Source organism: Typopeltis vanoorti, chromosome 11 (assembly GCF_054136105.1).
Source record: "Typopeltis vanoorti isolate ZY-2024b chromosome 11, IOZ_Tvanoo_1.0, whole genome shotgun sequence".
Taxonomy (NCBI): domain Eukaryota; kingdom Metazoa; phylum Arthropoda; class Arachnida; order Uropygi; family Thelyphonidae; genus Typopeltis; species Typopeltis vanoorti.
In genome coordinates, this window is record NC_143559.1 from 83,443,799 (window position 1) to 83,461,971 (window position 18,173).

The window sequence follows — 18,173 nt, forward strand, 5'->3', positions numbered from 1 at the left end:
TTTAGATGGAATATCAGCTCGGCTGTTGTGTGAATGTGCAAAGGAATTGTCAGTGCCTCTTACTTGGTTATTTAAAGTTTGAACTCTGGTATGTATGGGCCCTAGGGAGTGGAAGGAAGGCGTTCCTTTGCATAAAGGTGGCTCTAAGACTGCGGTAGTTAATTACAGATCAATCACCATCTCGGGTGTGGTGGTACGAGTATTGGAAAAGTTGGTTAAAGACAGAATTCAAGAATGGGTAGATCAGAATATGATACTCTATAGGGGCCAACATGGTTTTGTTGAAGGTCGATCTTGCCTTAACAATTTGTGAACTGTTTCTAATAGAATGACATCTGAGTTGGACAAAGGAAATGACTACACAGTTGTACTGCTGGATTTTGCTAAGGCTTTTGACAGGATACCCCATGGAATACTGTTGTGCAAATTGGAGCAGATGAGGATGGATACTAAACTGGTGATATGAATAAGCAAATAGCTCCTCCATACACCAGAAAGTGGTATATGGATGAGCAGAGTCCAGGATGAGGCAGGTGATCAGTGGTGTGCCTCAGGGCTTTGTGCTTGGGCCGTTATTGTTTAATTTGCACATAAATGATATAGGAAATTCAGTTGTTTGCAGATGATGTGAAGTTGGATAGCGCAATAAAAAATCAAGCTGATGTTGAGAGTTTGCACGATGATTTAAATAAGCTGGCAAAATGGGCAAAAGGTAATGGATGTCAGTTCAAAAGTGTGAAGTTATGCTTTTGGGGATTAAAAGATTACAAGATGTGTCCTACAGCTATGGAATAGTACTCCAAGAGATTGATGAGGTTAGGAACTTGGGGGTGTTGGTGGAGATGAAGTTCAAACGACACATTGCTAAGGTGTCCAAGATTTGCACATAGGATTACTTGGTTATTGAAGAACACACTATCATCCAGAGATAAAGAGGTTATTATTCCCCTTTATAAGGCATTGATACTTCCACATTTGGATTACTGTGCTGAAGTCTGGTCACCTGCATTCCTTGGGGATGAGGAGATTGTGGAGAGGGTTCAGAGGAGAGTGACTAAGTTGGTGAGTAATGTAAAAAATGCTCCTTACATTGATAGATTGAGAGCTTGTGGATTACAGAGGTTGGTTGATAGGTGGAGAAGAGGGGATATGATAGAAACATTTAAATTACTAAAAGGTTTTTATAAGATTGATGCAGGGGAAATATTTCAGCTGTGTGATACTGATGGAAAAACAAAAGGTCATCCCTGAAAGTTGAGGAAAGGTGTGGTTAACAAGGGTGTGAGAATGAGGTTTTTCGCCTGGAGGGTGATGAATGAGTGGAATGCATTGCCTGACTCAGTTGCGAGTTCTTTGTAAATGAATTCAAGAAGAGATATGATAGAGATTGTTTTGATAGTTTGGGTCTCCCGCGATGAGTCTACTGACTCCATGGAGATACCCGTAATAATAATAGTATCTCCCTTTCTGATATTTTAACTGTACTGAAAAATATTTTTCACCCCAACATCATTTTGCTATTCATATTGGCTACTTCACTTGGAAGGACACCTGGCTGAGAAGTATTAATGATATATTTTCTATTTTGCTTCATGGCTCAGACATATTACTCTTTCTTCCTCTACCTCAACAGCCAGCACCCCAAAATCCAGTTCACTGTAGAACTGGAGAAAAAGAAAACAAAAATAGCATCCCTTTTCTAGATATTCTAATCACGTTTTCCCTATGGCATCCTTTCTTTTTCATTTCACAGAAAAATCCACACAGGTAGATACCCACTTCTCCATGATTCCTCCCCCACCAACAATATGGTGTTATTGAAACCTTTGTCGATAGTCCCAACCTCCGTTATTTGCTAGACCTACCTGTCTAATGGCTACAATGCCAAAAAGATCAAAAAAATAATAATTGTTCCTCTCATTTCTCACATCCCTCTCAACAGATTACAGCAGTACTATTACTATTCCCTATATATGGGGAACCTTAGGAAAAATAGCCAGAACGTTAAAGAAATCTCTGCACTTTCTGGACACCACATCTAACGCTGGCTGTATTTATTTGCTATTCTAAGGATTCACCTCCCCCCCCCCCCTTTATTCAGAGTGCTGACAAGGTTCCTTGTTTTTTACACCTTATATTATGGTCAGACTACAAGAAGACAAAAAAAAATGTCTACCACCTCAATTATGGTCAGTCAGGTCTAGCTGGCCTTGGGTACCTTGCACAGAATCAGATTAAAAAAATCTGACTGTTCCTCACTGCAGCAATTATAAACTTGAAAGGCTTGTTTTAGAATAAGCAGCAGATTTAAAAACTAATCTAAATAAATATGATGGTAGCTGTATTAAACTTCTCAAGATTTGAAACCTTAATTCTTAGGCCTCCTGCCGAATAGCCAGCAGTACCTATACAGGGAATAATACCTGATAGGACTTGAATATTGTATCCCTGATGATACAATAGTGACAAAGACAAAATATAGGTGGCATTAAACCTAATTATGAATTCTAACCAGCATCATTTAGAATTTAATAAAGTTTGTTATTTAGGATCTCGGTTAAAATTTATCTGTTTTTAGTTTCAGTAGGACCATTTTAATGACAAAATTATATTTATAGTACAACTGTAAATTGTACATGGCAATTAAAAGGGGTGAAAGGATGGCTGTAAAGATTGTGATGGTAGGCACGAATGACTTGAGAGGCAATGTAAATTGGGCGGCGAGAAATCTGAGATTCTTGCTTGAGGTTGTGCAAAAGAAAACACAGAGAGGAAAGATTATGTGCATGTTGCCCAGGTATGATAGTGACAAGCTGAGTAGAAGAGCAGTAATACTGATAGCATAATAGCCAGAATATGTCAGAAGAGTGGAATATGTGGATGCTTGGAGGACATTTGAGGACAGAAGAGAACCATATGTGAGGGACCGCTTGCATTTGAATGAGGAAGGAAGAAGGCATCTGGAGAGATTGCTGTTTTCTGAAGAAATCAGTGTGTCAATGCAGGGAAACTAGAATTCCCAGGGTGGATGGTAACAGGGGAGCAGCCTCTTGTGAGAATGGTGCTTGAGGGAATGGGGGGGGATGACATCAGGTAACACTGAGTCCAGTGGGGTCGAGAGGGGATAATGATAGGTATAAAAGCAGTGACATTTTTATGCTTTATACTAATGCCAGGAGTATTGGAAATAAAGAAGATGAATTGGTGGTGCCGATAGCATCAGCCTGTCCAAAGACTATTGGGATCTCCGAGACGTGGTTGATGGAGGATGAATATAACAACAGGAATTGAAGTAGAAGGGTACAGCATTTTTCTAGATATGGGATAGGAATAGCAGGACAGGAAAGGAAAATGTGGTGGAGTACAGCTTATGATAAGTGATGACTTATGTCCTCTAAGAGTGGAGGCTTTGGAAGGCAGTGACACTAATGGTTTTGAAAGCATATGATGTGAGGTAGAAATGGCCAAGACCAGATATGTAGTGGGGTGTTGCTACAAACCATGGAGCACAGAGGGTGTGGAGCAGGAGATGATTAGGCAGTTGAGCTTGGCAAGTGCAAGAAGAGTGATTGTTATGAGAGATTTTAACTACAGCAGCATAAGCTGGGAAGAGGAAAATGCATGTAGTAATAAGGGAATGGAATTTCTAGAATTCTTGAGGGACAAATGTCTTAGGCAACATGTAATAGAGGAAACAAGAGGTTCAAGAGTTTTGGATTTGGTTATAGCATCAGAAGAGCTGATAATAAGTGAGATGACATCTCTCCCACCAGTTGGAGAGATTGACCATGTGGTTTTGACTTGGAAGAGGAATAGACATGCAGGTGTATCAAAGAAAAGGGAATGTATGTGGAATTATAATAATCTTAGATATCAACTAGAGATAGTTCTGTGGAGGGCAGAATTGGAAGGCCAGGATATCATTAGAGCTTGGGAAATTGTGATAGAATATTTGTTAGCAGCAATAGTAAGCTGTATTCCATAAGTGAAGAAGTGGACACAATTTTGTATAAAGTAGATGACAAACAATATCAAACAAGTTGAAAAAGAGATTATGGAAGAGATATAAGGAGAGGGGTGGAGGGCAGATACATGAAGAATATAAGATGCAAGCTAGGAGAGTGACTAGTATGGTGAGGAAGGCAAAACTGGAATATGAGAAGAGATCGGCATTAAGATCCAAAGAAAATCCTAGGGAATTTTTAGCTATGTGTCCAGTCGGAGTAGAAATGATTGTGGAAGAATGACATTGTGGGATAAAAATGGGAATAGAGTGACTGATACAGAGGATATAGTGAACAATTTATTGGAGTATTTCATCCTGGAGAAGGTTTTAATACTAGAGGGATAGGGCAAGTTCAGGGTTTGGAGGTGCAAGAGGAGAGTTTGTTCCAAATACTGAGTACTCTGGATAACAGTAAGTCTGTGAGACTGGATGGTGTTGAACGACAGGTTTTGAGAGAATGTGCTAAAGAACTGACAGCTTTGTTGATCTGGCTCTTCAATATAAGTCTGGCTCTGGGAAAGGTAAGATTGTGCCGCTGCACAAGGGCAGTAGCAGACTGGAAGTGCTACTGCCCTTGTGTAATTATAGACCAGTTTGTGTGTCATCAGTAGTTAAGTCTTGGAGAAATTAGTGAGGGACTATATACAGTGTTGAGCAGATGAGAGTAATGTTATCTGTGAGAATCAACACGGATTTGTTAAGGGGTGCTCTTGCTTTAGTAACATGATTGCCTTTTATAATAAAGTGACAAGAGCAGTTGATGAAGAAAAGGCATACACTGCCATTTTTGGGTGGGATTTTGCAAAGGCGTTTGAAAGGGTGCCACATGATAAGCTGATATTTAAGTTGCAGCAGATGAGTTTAAATGTCGGGTTAGTCAAATGGATTCAGGATTGGCTGTCTGATAGGTATCATAGAGTTGTGTATGGTGGGGAATCAAGGAAGTATAAGTTTACAAGTGGGGTTGCAAAGGGCTCAGTACTGGGACCTGTATTGTTCAACCTTTATGTCAATGGATTGCAAGGGGATATTCAGTTATTTGCAGATGATGTGAAGCAGGGAAGGGTTATCAGTAATAGTGCAAATGTGGCAGCCCTGCAAGAGGATTTGAATAAACTAGACAGATGGGTAAATGAATGGAATATCAGTTTAATGCAGCAAAATGTAAAGTCTTGAAGTTTGGGATTCATCGATGAGAGAAAGCATACTCGATTGGAGGAGCTATACTGGAGGAAGTAGGGGAGACAAGAGATCTGTGGGTGATGATTGATAGAAAACTGAAATTCAGGGAACATGTTGCAAAGGTACCCAGAGGATTGATTGCTGCAATACTCAGAAAGATGCTGACTTGCAGGGGAGTTATCATTCCATTGTATAAGACCCTGATCAGACCATACTTAGACTATTGTTCTCAAATTTGATCCCCAGGATTTGAAGGGGATAAATTAACTGTGGAAAGGGTACAGAGGCAGATAACAAAGATGGTTTCAAGACTGTACAATGCTAGTTACGAAGATTGACTGAGGGAATGTGGACTGCAGAGTTTGGTGGATAGAAGGAGAGGTGATATGATCAAGACTTTTAAACTGTTGAGAGGCAGTTACATTGTAGACATTCGGAAGTTCTTTCACTTTGTGGAATGGTAGGAAGGAGCGATGACATGCAGTTCAAAGATGATCAGGTGAAAGATTCAACCCTGACGTTCTGGTGTCAAAAGTCAAATTCTCAGCCAGTCAGATGATCTGGGACTGCATATCATATCCTGGTGTTGGTTGCTTACATTTCACAAAAAGGTTCAGTGAATGCACAAGTATATTTTAGAACAATTGCTGCCTACTCTCAGAGACTACTTTACTATAATGATGAACTGCATTTTTCTGGATGACTCTGCCCCTTGTCATAAAGCAAAAAGTGTAAGTGATGCTATTAGAACCCTAAACTTGTGTCGGGAAGGCAGAGTAGGCTACATGCACTTCGCTACTTTCAAAAAATCTTGGGGGCCCATGGGACCTGTATCAGATATTTTGTGAGTATATTTTGGCCACTAACTTAATTTTAGAATAATATTACACTGGGTTTTTAATAAATTATGCCAACAAGTTTCACCAACTGGGCTGTTTGGCTTCTTCAGGGCATACAAAACAGTAAAGTCAACACAAATTCTCTAGTACGTAGAACAAACGCATAAAATATAACAAATTAAAAAGACACGTAACTAATGGCTCAGGGTCTAATTAGGAAAGGATGTCATTTTCTAGTGAAAAAAGCAGCAAAAAAAGTCAAATTAAAAAATTTAATACGTTATATGAAAGAAGTCAAAACTCTAAACCCCGCCTTCCTGAGGACAAAGTAATCTTTAACCTCTCTGACCATTCCCTAACACAATTGAAAGTTAGCATACTCAAAAAAGGATTTAATTCTGCTATCGCTCCTAACCATATTCCAAAGGTTGATATTATTTGCAACATAGAGACAGCACTCTCATCTTTGTCTGAAACAATAGCCAATGATCTTAAATTAAAGAGTGCTGTTATCATTTCATCGTCAAGACCACCAAACCAAAATATAACACCTTCAGAAAAATAAAAGAGAGCTCTCTCCAAATTGAAGGACAAACAAATCATAAGTTTAAAGGCAGACAAAGGAAACTCGACAGTTTCCCTTAACACCAAAGACTACACAGCTAAGATCACAGAGTTACTCTCAGATACATCAACTTATCGGATGTTAGATTCAAACCATACATAGAAAAACCCCGAGGTCACAAATAATTTATTATGAAATATGAACAGTTTTGTCTACAGATCTACAACGGAGATTGAAGATCTGTAGACCAACTGTTCATATTTTGTAATAAATTATTTGTGACCTCGTGGGTTTTCCATGTAGGGTCTGAATCTAATATTTCAATCTACCAACGGAGATCGAAATCGTTGGACCTGGTGACACTACAATTATACAGTTCTCCTAAATTTCACAAAAGTGGAGTCCCTCTATACCCCATAGTGGATGGAAGAAATTCTCCAGCCTATCTACTATCTAAACACCTTGCCCATCTCATATTCGATCATATTCGAAACTCTGATACTTACATAAAGAATTCAAAGCACCTCATTGCTAAATTGAAAAACATCTCTATTTTTGAAACAGATATTCTTGCCAGCCTGGACGTGGTATCTTTATTCACCAACATACTCGTAGAAGAAGTTATCAACACTTTACACAATCTGTATCCTCAAGATACTGCTAACCTCTTCAGTCATTGCCTCAAATCAAACTTCTTTAAATGGAACGGCACTATATACGAACAATTAACTGGCTTGGCTATGGGCAGACCCCTATCTCCTCCATGTGCAGATCTATTCATGGAGAAACTAGAAAATGACATCCTTTCCCAATTAGACCCTAAGCCATTAGTATGGTGGAGGTATGTTGACGTTTTTATAATTTAGAGAAACACTAAAACAGTGCTTTTTTTTGACTTTCTAACAAAGAAATTCCTTCCATCAGAAAATCAAATTCGCCTTGGAACTTGAGAAGAATAGACAACCCATTTTTAGATGCCCAAATCAAAAAAACAAGCAGATGGGCATATCAACCTTAAAGTCTACCATAAACCAACCCATGCTGGATGTTATCTTCACTTCTCGTCCACTCACCACATTTCTCAAAAACTTAGCATCATACACATGCTCAAAAATAGAGCCACCAGCATCATATCAGAAGAAAAAGACCTCCAGGACGAATTAACTCATATATCAGACCGTGGTAAACAACGGTTATCCAAGAAATTTAATTAAAAAGATACTTCATAGCATCCCCCACAACAATCTACCAAGACTCGATGTAAATCCTCAATTGCCATCCCTTATGCAGGAACAGTGTCAAAAAGGATTGCAACAGTCTTCGAACCTTTTGAAATTAGAGTAACTTTCAAACTGATCAAGATGATCCGAAACATATTAAGGTCACCAAAAGACAGCAATGCCTTCTTCAAATATACAACATCCCTTGCTCTTGTGGTTTAAACTACATAGGTGAGACATCAAAAAGTCTTGAAATAAGAAAAAAGGAACATGTAAGGGATGTTAAAAACAACAGAATAGATAGCTCCAGATTAGCCCCCCACTTCTTCAACACAAGCCACACCATTGAACGGGACAAAAGTTCCATGCCTTATCTAGAAGATTTCCGGTGTCTCAATTTCAAGGAAGCCACAGTGGTTCTTCATTCTGAAAGCAGCCTAAACAGAAATAAAGGAATGATCCTGCCTGACATGGAAAACCCTAATAAGATCACTAAGTTTGCCAGAATTTAATTTCGCTGCAAACTACAGAACGTGCACATACAACAATAGCTAATGAAACACACGCTCAATGCCTATGATGTTACGTGTCTTTTTAATTTGTTATATTGTATGCATTTGTTCTATGTACTAGCGAATTTGAGTTGTCTTTACCATTTTTTATTCCCTGAAGAAGCCAAACAGCCCAGTTGATGAAACTTGTTGGCATAATTTATCATTCAATTCATTGGTCCATTAAAAACCCAGTAAGATACCACACATTTTGCTTCTCAGCCTTTGGAAGTGGCATTTCATCTGGGATTCCATGGCTCATTTTTCATAATTTTCCATGTAAAAATTGGCAACTGGGGGGGGGGATCTGATAGCAGTTCTGTATATCTATTTTAATGTTACTCAAAAAAAGAAAAAAAATATCCAGAATTGATGGCAAAGGAAAAGATATATCAGAAGGAAAAAAAATTTTAAGAGTGTCAAAGTCATTCAAAGGAATATTTGTAAACAGTGAGGTGATGTCAAAGCTTACACATATATATCAGTATTATTTAAAGTTAGATTTTCAATTGTTGTTTAAAATGGGTAGTTTTTTTATATAGAATATAGTATGAGCAGTGAGTTGGGGAGGGGGTTAGTTAGAGTTTGCTAGCTGTTTTAATAATTTGCAGTCTGGGATATCATTGTCATCTATTATAGGTCTTGGTGGGGGGGGGGGGAGAATTGAGGCTATAGATTTTAGGTAAATTATATATCTAGTGAGTATGAAAATCAAAGGGTTTGAGTTTCTGTTAGGTTAGCAGAGATGCCAGGAAAATACTTCAAGTAGGCTTTTTTTTTTAGGTTTTTAACTTGTCCTTTGGCAGGAACATAATCTAGTGGGATGTAGGTAGAGCAGTCTCGGAGAATAATATCCATTTTATGATTGTATTCATTGGATTATGGACAGCTGTGGCATTATCCCTATCCATTCTGGTGATAACAATACTGTTGTCTTTTTGTAGCCTTCTGAGAGCAGCAAGTTGGCCAGAAGTAGATTACTTTTTGGAGGCAAAGACTTAGATAGAATCTTGGCGACATCAAGTGTAATGTTGTTGGCTATTTTGGCAGATAAGTAACAGATTCTGCATTTTATGTTGTATTAAGTCTAGCACTGCCACTTCCTGCAGTGCTGTGGCAAAATTGTGGCTGAGGCTTGGGTTGCTGATGGCATATTTGTTGAGCCTTTCTGAAGACAGATTCAAATTATAGAGTAGTACAACACTATGGTGTAGAGAAATTGAATTTGTATCAGCAATTTAGAATTGCACAGACTATTATACTTTTTGATATGGTTATTTCTTTTAAAAATTTAATTTTCGGCAGATCCCTCTATTGGATGCCACTCACAGGATCTTCTGTGGAAAAAACCACCATGCTCCATCACAGTAAATATAAAAAAGAAAGATTGTTTTTGGAATCTGCAGCTGTACTCAGAAATCAACCAAATTTAAAAAAAATACAGATGCAAGAAACTTTTCAAAATTTGGGAAACTTTAATCCTCAGATTTCAATTTACAACCCAGGCCACCTACAAATACCCATGCAGGGCATCCCACCTAGATAGGACTTTAGGGTCATATTCATGTGTTTCATTTAGTAGTGTGTGTTACAAGTGTTAGTTTATACTCCCTGACAGATGAAATATTGGAAGAATTAAAATAGTTTTTAATCCTTTTTTTAGTGCTGTTAATACTCCATTTTACCATCAACATGATGTCTGTATATATTTAGAACTTTGTAAAAATGTGCCCACTCAGCATGGAAGGGACATAATATACTGTCAAGCAAGTTCCCTCTTTAAGGGAAATGCAGGATACTATGCTACTCAGTGTGAACATATTGAAGCTTCAAAATCTGTTATATACTCTGACATTTTCTATTATATTTTAAAAAATTGGTCTTGACCTGCTAAACTGATATTATAGCCCACTAACATGTCCCAACCTGCAGTTTGAAAAACATTGAACTAGTTGATAGATAGAATCTTTTGGTGAGTGGATAAGGTAGCTAATTTTTGGTATGACTTAAGTCTGTGTTGTTATACAGTCTAAGAAGATGTAAAATTTTTTCCGAGGTACCCTGAATGTAGAGAATGGCAGTTTTTTTTGTGTGTTCTGGACATTGAGGAATAGGCAGACAGCTCTGTTGATTGTGAAAGGTGGGGAAGCTGTTGGTTAAAAACATGTCATGAATGTGATTGATTTTGATGGAGCGACTAGTTTGATCAGTGCAGATGGTTCTAGCTCTATATGCTAAGATATTTGATAATACTATACTGCTGGGAGGAATGATGATGTGATAAATAATGAATGTGTCTAGTATGGGTATATTTTCTGTAGACAGAAAAGGATAATCAGTTGGGTAATTAGGTGACAATGTTAAGGAAGTTATTCTCCTTTTTCAACAGATCCTCAGATGTTGGCTGTTGAGGTATGCTTAAAACATTTCCAGCGTCCACCATCCATGTGGCCAAATGGAGAACACATCAACGTAGAATTACCATATTATGGATTTAAGAGAGATGCAATTTATGGTGGGATTTTCAGAATGTTACATGAAAGGATTAGAACTGATAAGAGGTTTTTTGCTACCAAGTAAAATAGCCATGCATGGTAAAAGTGAATAAGGCTGCTATGTGTGTGTGTGTTGGGAGGGGGAAGAGTCTGAATGAGTTCTGTGGTTTTTTTTAGGGGTACATTAGTGTGACTATATCAAAAGCCCATAATGTCAGTAGCTTTGAAGATTTATATATGTTGAAATTATTGTTAATGACCTCAAATCTGAGACCTTTCAATATTTTTTGAGTCTCAACATAAAACATTGCACAGGGCCAAATATGGGAAATATTTGTTATTAAATGTTTACTTTAAAGAAATTCAGAAGCCATTAATGAAAGATAATCTACTTACTCATCTGTTAAGTAAATACAACACAAACTTTGCTGAAACTGATTTCATGTTCAGACCTTTGATTAAAATTGAGTCACATAACTAGAGAAATTTCAGTATCTTTGCTGTTTCAAGTACAGTTAATTATCTTCTCCCATAGTCCTAAATGAACCGTTGGGTCATTCATGGCTAGTAGGTGATACTCTTTGCTAGCCTCCTCCAATCATCTCGGTCTCTTGTTCTTGATGTCAGTTGAGAAAGGGAGGAATTTGTCCATTTTTTGATGTTATCAGTCCATTTTAATCAAGGTCGGCCCCTAACCCTTGATCCTGGAACGATTCCTTATAGTGCTTGCTTTGGAATGCCATTAGCCCTCTCCACATGTCCGAACCATTTCATCTGTCTTCTTCTGATGACTGTCAGAATATTTTCCCTTTTTCTCCCATCTATTGAGCCAATCAGTTTTTGGATATTTTCATTGGTTTTGTGAGTGGTATAGGGAATTCTCTATAGATGGGAGTCTATAGAGAAGTCTTCTGTAAGTTTTCATTTCGAAAGACAGGAGTCTCCTCTCATCTTCCTTCAATAAAGTCCAGGCCTCACAACCATACAAGAGGACAGAATTCACCAAGGTGTCAATTTAGTCTGGTTGTGATTGTTATTCTGTTATCTCCTCACAATGGTTTTAACTTCTGTAGGGCCACGGTTGCCTTAGCAATTCAGTATTTAATGTCGTTTTTGAACGACCATCTTGACTCAACGTGCTTCCTTGATAAGTGAACTTCTTTACATTCTCAATTTGCGTATTGCCAATTTGTATTTTTAAGAATTCAATGTCTGATTTTGAAGTTATCATTGTTTTTGTTTTTTGTAGGTTTATGTATAATTCATATTTTTTTAATGTTCTGAAAACGCAGCTGGTTATCTCTTGTAATTCTTCTTCATTTTCTGCCGGAAGATCGATATCGTCAGCGAAACGCAAGTTATTTATTCTTAGTCCACCAACTACTATTCCGGTGTCAAATTCATAAAGAGCTTCATCTATGACATATTCCAGAAAACAATTAAAAAGAAGAGGGGACAAGATGCATCCCTGTCTTACCCCCTGTTCTGCCCGGAACGGTTCACTGCTGTATTATTAATTAATTTTTAGAAAATATTAATTTTTAATTTCAATTCTCATATCAGGTGAGGAATAAAGAGATTTAATAATCCTAATGATTTTGTTGTCAATACCATAATGTTCTGAAATTTTCCATAATGCCTCGTGCTATATTGAGTCAAAAGCTTTTTGAAGGTCTAAGAAGTTGTGACAGATTATTTTGTTATGTTCTATGTATTTTTTGCCTAGTATGTGTATTGTAAAAATATGATCGATTGTACTTCTGGACTTCCGGAAACCTGCTTGTTCATCTGATAGTCTGCTTTCTATTTTCTTTTCGATTCTAAGTATTTTTAACAGGATTTTGCTTGGATGACTAATAAGACTTATTGTTCTATAGTTGCTACATTTATTGCTGTTTCCCTTTTTAGGGATAGGTACAAGGACAGAAGTCTGCCAATCAGAAGACCAAGTCTCTGTGTTCCATACGTCCTGGAATATATTTAGCAAGGTGTCTATGATGATGTCACCTCCTTCGCGTATCAGTTCCACTGTGACACCATCACTTCCCGGTGATTTTCCAATTTTTGAGGAGCTAACTGCTGCAATAACTTCTTCTTTTAGTATCGGGTAATCTCCTTACTCCAAACCTCCTGGAAAAATTCCGTCCAAAATATCATCGGTCAGTTGAGGGTCCTTTTGAAAAAGCTTGGTTGTGTAACATTTCCATCTATCAATTATTTTCTGGTTATCCATGATAGCAGTTCCATCTTCATCTTCTATGCTCCAATTAATTGCAGTAAAAGGTTTGGTTAACTTATTGATAATTTGAAAAGCACTTTTAGAATTATTTTTATTTAAGTCCTCTTCTATATTTTTGCATTCATCCAATATCCATAAGTTTCTAGCATGTTTGATTTCTTTTTTAATAATCTTAGTAATATTTTTATACTGTTCTCTATTATCACCACTATTAATATGAGATTTCAAATATCTTCTTTTGTCGCATAGGTCCAAAATATTTTTGGTTATCGATGGTTTATTTATTTTCCTTTTGTATACAAGGATTTCTTCAGCTGTCTCAGTTATCTTTTGTGAGAAGTATTTGGTTTTAGATTCGATACTATTATGTTTCTTGAAGCCTGTGTCAAAAATTTGTTTTAATTTGTATTTATATAGTGTATTTATTTGGGGATCTTTTAATTTTTCTATATTATATCTTTTATGAGTTGATTTTATAGGTAATCTTTCCCTCATTTTCATATTCACAGTTGCAATGACCATATTGTGGTCGCTGCCAATGTCTGCTCCAGGAAATGATCTGGTTCTTGTGAGGTTGATGGAGTTTTTAAATCTTGTGCTTACAAGGATAAAGTCAATTTGGTTGTGTGTTTTACCATCAGGGGAAGTCCATGTCCATCTTCTGGAAGGTTTATGAGGAAATAGATTGTTAGTAATGGTAAGTTCATTTTGTGAGGCAAAATTGATCAATTCAAAACCTCTTTCGTTTGTCTCCCCATAGCCATACGGTCTGACAAATGGGAGGTAATCCTTGCTGATGTCTGTTCCACTTTTGGCATTCCAATCGCCCTGTACAATCATAAGGGCTTTTCTATTCACTCTGGTGATTGTTGCATTAAGTTGACCATAAAACTTCTCTACTTCGAAGTCCTCGTGATCTGTGGTTGGGGCATAGACCTGTATGATGGTGATATTGAGTGGTTTTCCTCTCGGGCGGACTAGAGCAATTCTGCTATTGATAGGGTTGAATTCCATGACAGAATTTCGTGATGATTTGTGCATCAAAAACCCAACACCTTCTTTTAATTATAATTATACAGTTAATTATAGATCACTTAAAATTAAGTTGTACATTTTTTTTTCTCCATAGTTTTGTCATATCTTGACAAAACTGGCTGTAGGAGCATGGATCATTTTTGATTGAGGTTCTTCCTCTTCAATTTGATAGAAGCACTCGCATGTATATGCTCCATAGCACTATCTCCATATGCTGTTTTCAATAAATCATGTTTCTCTAGCATTTTTGTTAATTTTAAAACAATTTAATATATGCATTGTTCTAAACTTTCACACATGATAAAAATCGTAATGAGAGAAAACACATTTAGCTTCATATGCTAACCACAGAGGCTATAGTGACTGCTGTTGTATGTTTAACTTGCCTAAAAATGATAAGGTATATTCTTCACTTCAAAATATATACCCACACCAACATTTGAATAGATCTTGTGTAATTTTAACAACTTTAATAATAATTTGTCACACTTATAAATTGGTGATATTAAGGTAAGTTATTTCATGTATTTTTTAAACAAATATAGTTTAATACTTTGTGGTAAATACCATGAAGTATCCGTTTCATTAAGCAGTAGTGGCTTAATGAAACAGATAAATATTTAAGTGGTGGTTATGTGTAAAATGCTGATAAAAGTAACTACCTAAATTTTTGATTTATAGACTTAAGCGTACAACAGATACCATGTTTGGTGGAAAGCAAGTCCTTGTATGTGGATATGGTGAGGTGAGATAAATCATGAGAATTCATTTATTTATTATTAAAAAGTAGAATTTTTTACAGTTTATTCTGTTTTATCATTTGACATTTTTGTAAAAATTCATTATATACAGAGCTGGACAAAATATTTGAAAGAAATACTTCACATATCAGACATTGATTTTCAAGAGTACCACTTAAAGTACATTTCTGACCACCACTAGTTATACAATACAAGATTAAAATAACATGTATCCTGACTCACAGGTATTTAAAATGACATTTGTGTCAAGCAATAATGAAATCTTGATTTATTGAAATAATGAATTTTTGTAATCAGTGGTTTATACATGTAATTTGCTTTTCAAGCAATCAAATTATGTGTAAATTGTTACTTACTAGAATTGTAAAAAGTCAATATTTCATTATCATCAAATTCGTGATAAGCACTGTTGGGAACGTACAGACTATCATGAAAAAGTTACATCATTACTAAATTCCTATGAACAATATGCCACCAAATTCTGGCCAAGATATGCTGATGACATGTTCTCTGTTTGGCCTCATGGCCCAGACACATTACTCCTTCCTCAGTCACCTCAAACAGCCTGTATCCAAAAATCCAGTTTACGATAGAAAGGGAAAAGAACAGCCGTTTACCCTTCCTAGACACCTTAGTTACACTCCTTTCTAACGGTACACTTTCCTTCGCTGTATATAGAAAACTCACGCACACAGGCAGATACATTCACAAACTCTCCCACCTGCTCAACAATATGCCATTCTTAAAACTCTTACTGAGAGAGCCCACAATCTTTGTTCCAGTGGAACTGCCCTTACTACTGAACTTGACCACATACACAACACTTTCTTCTCCAATGACTGCAGCGATCACAGTATCAAAAAAATAATCAGTTTCTCCCCAATTCTCCGGTCTTCTCGTCAGAAAGAGTTTAGAAATGCCGTCGCCATACCCTACATCTGTGGCACATCTGAAAAAATAGCCAAGATTTTAAAGTACAACCTATACATATTTAAGCCCCACCGCAAACGTGCTACCCTTATCCGCTCTACAAAAGATCAGCTCTCTCTTTTCTCAGTGCCTGGAGTCTATAAAGTACCCTGTTCCTGTAAACTGGCATACTTTGGACAGACAGGCAGATCAGCTACTATCTGCCTGGAGGAACATAAGTCATACATCTGCAACCATGACTATGGTCAGTCAGGCCTGGCTGATCATGTCTTGGATACAACCCACAGGATCTCATGGAAAAAAACCACCATGCTCCACCACAGCAAATTCAAAGAGAAAGACTATTCTTAGAATCAGCAGCAGCAGCTTTCAGAAATCAACCAAATCTTAACAAATATAGTTGCATTAAGCTTCCTAAGATTTGGGAAACGCTTATCACCAGAGGTCCCACTTTGCATTCCAGGCCACCTACAACTGCCCTTAGAGGGCGCTCCACCTAGATAGGCCTTTAGTGTCACCCACGTGGTTGTGCTTAGTATTGTTTGTTATTTGTTTTTATGTTACATTAGTTTTTTTGTAATCCCTGAAGATTTCTCATTGACTGAGACGAAATATAGGAAGAATTAAATTCTGTTTTTAATCCTTTCTGAGTGCTGTATACAATCCATTAAGCCTCTAACATGATGTCCTCACAGCACTTAAGCCTCTACACACGAACACTAATTAACTCTATATTTAAACCAAACCTAGTTCAAAAACAAACCAGACTTAAAGTATATAATACATTAGCTCTACTTGTATGGAAGTGAAATCTGGACAAAAAAACAAAGACAAAGATTAATAACAGCAGAAATGAAGTTTATGAGAAAAACTGCGAAGTATACTCTATTTGATCACAAAAGAAACGAAGAAATTATAAAAGAATTAAACCAAAAATCAGTAATAGAAAAAATTAAAAAATATAAACATAAATGGATGGAACACGTTCAAAGAATGAAAATAGAAAGATTACCAAAACAAGCCTTAAAGTACAAGCCATTAGGAAAAAGAAAACCAGGACGTCCTCTTAAAAGATTCAACAATGACTTCTAAGGCCACATTAGGCCTAAATCCTTAATAGATGATGATGATTTATATCCTATAATTGTAACATTTTGAATAACTTTTTTCCTTGACACCTTGTCATGTGCCTTTTCCAGCTATACAAAACTTGAATACCGATCCTTGTATATTCCCATCAAGTATGTCTTAAAGTGAAAATCTTATTTTGTCAACATCTATTTGGCTCAAATCTAGTCTGTTCTTCTCAAAGTTTCCCTTCCACAATTTTTCTTAGCATTTTCTGAAGGAGGAGACAAATGATGCAAGGGGATCAGCATTATCTTTAGTTGTTCATGTTGGAGGCTTAATGGATTGTACACAGCACTCAAAAAGAATTAAAACAGATTTTAATACTTCCTATATTTCATCTGTCACTGAGACATCTTCAGGGATTACAAAAACTAATGTAACATATACACAAATACCACACAATACTAAGCCAACCACGTGGGTGACTCTAGAGTCGTATCTAGATAGTGTGCCTCTATGGGTGGTTGTAGGTGTCCTAGTAAGGTGGGATCTCTGATGATTAATGTTTCCCAAATCTTCGGAAGTTTCATGCAACCGTATTTATTTAGATTTGGTTGATTCCTGACAGCTAATGCAGATTATAAAAATAGTCTTTTTTTTATTTCTAGAATCTGCAGCAGCTGTCAGGAATCAACCAAATCTAAATAAATACGGTTGTGTTAGATCTTGAATAAGGATCTTTTCATCAAAAGGATCGTTCATTCAAGATTTAACAAGAATACAATAATAACCAAGAAATACTTTTGCTGTTAGTAAAGAAACAAATTGTTAATAGAGAACATAATTGAATTACCTTAAAATGAAGTACAAAAAAGGAGGAATTTGTCTGTCTAGATAGAATTATTGTTGTTTGAAATCACTAGTAAGAAAAAAAATACTCTGTGCAAAATGTATGTCAATGCAAACAAAAGTCCAAAGGTTGCGTGCGAGTTACCCACGATAAGCGTAATGCCCAAAGCGAAGGCATTCATGGAAAGCGAATTGAACTGTGTTCTCCAAAAAGAGTGCTCTTGAGGAGAAGTGTTGTGACTAAACAACTTAAGGACCAATAGGAAGGCGGCATGAGAAAACTTCTGCAACAAAAAAGAGGGCGTAACAAGGGATAACAGATATGGGTTTGCGTGGATTTTAACCCCCTTTTTTTTCCTGTTCCTGTTTTTATTCGGACCAAAATACTGACCAGTGGAAGGGAATTCTACGACTTCGGATGGCAAGTTTC

General features: G+C 36.8%; 1 protein-coding gene across 6 annotated transcripts in view; it reads left to right on the forward strand.

Annotated features, from left to right (window-relative positions):
* Positions 1–18,173, forward strand: part of LOC150101808 (adenosylhomocysteinase-like 1) — a 328,595-nt gene that overhangs the window by 229,207 nt on the left and 81,215 nt on the right. For all 6 annotated transcript variants that reach the window (XM_090400531.1, XM_090400532.1, XM_090400535.1 and 3 more), the window contains one exon: positions 14,814–14,877. In XM_090400531.1, the coding sequence (XP_090256657.1) occupies positions 14,814–14,877 (64 nt within the window). The remainder of the gene's footprint in view (positions 1–14,813; positions 14,878–18,173) is intronic.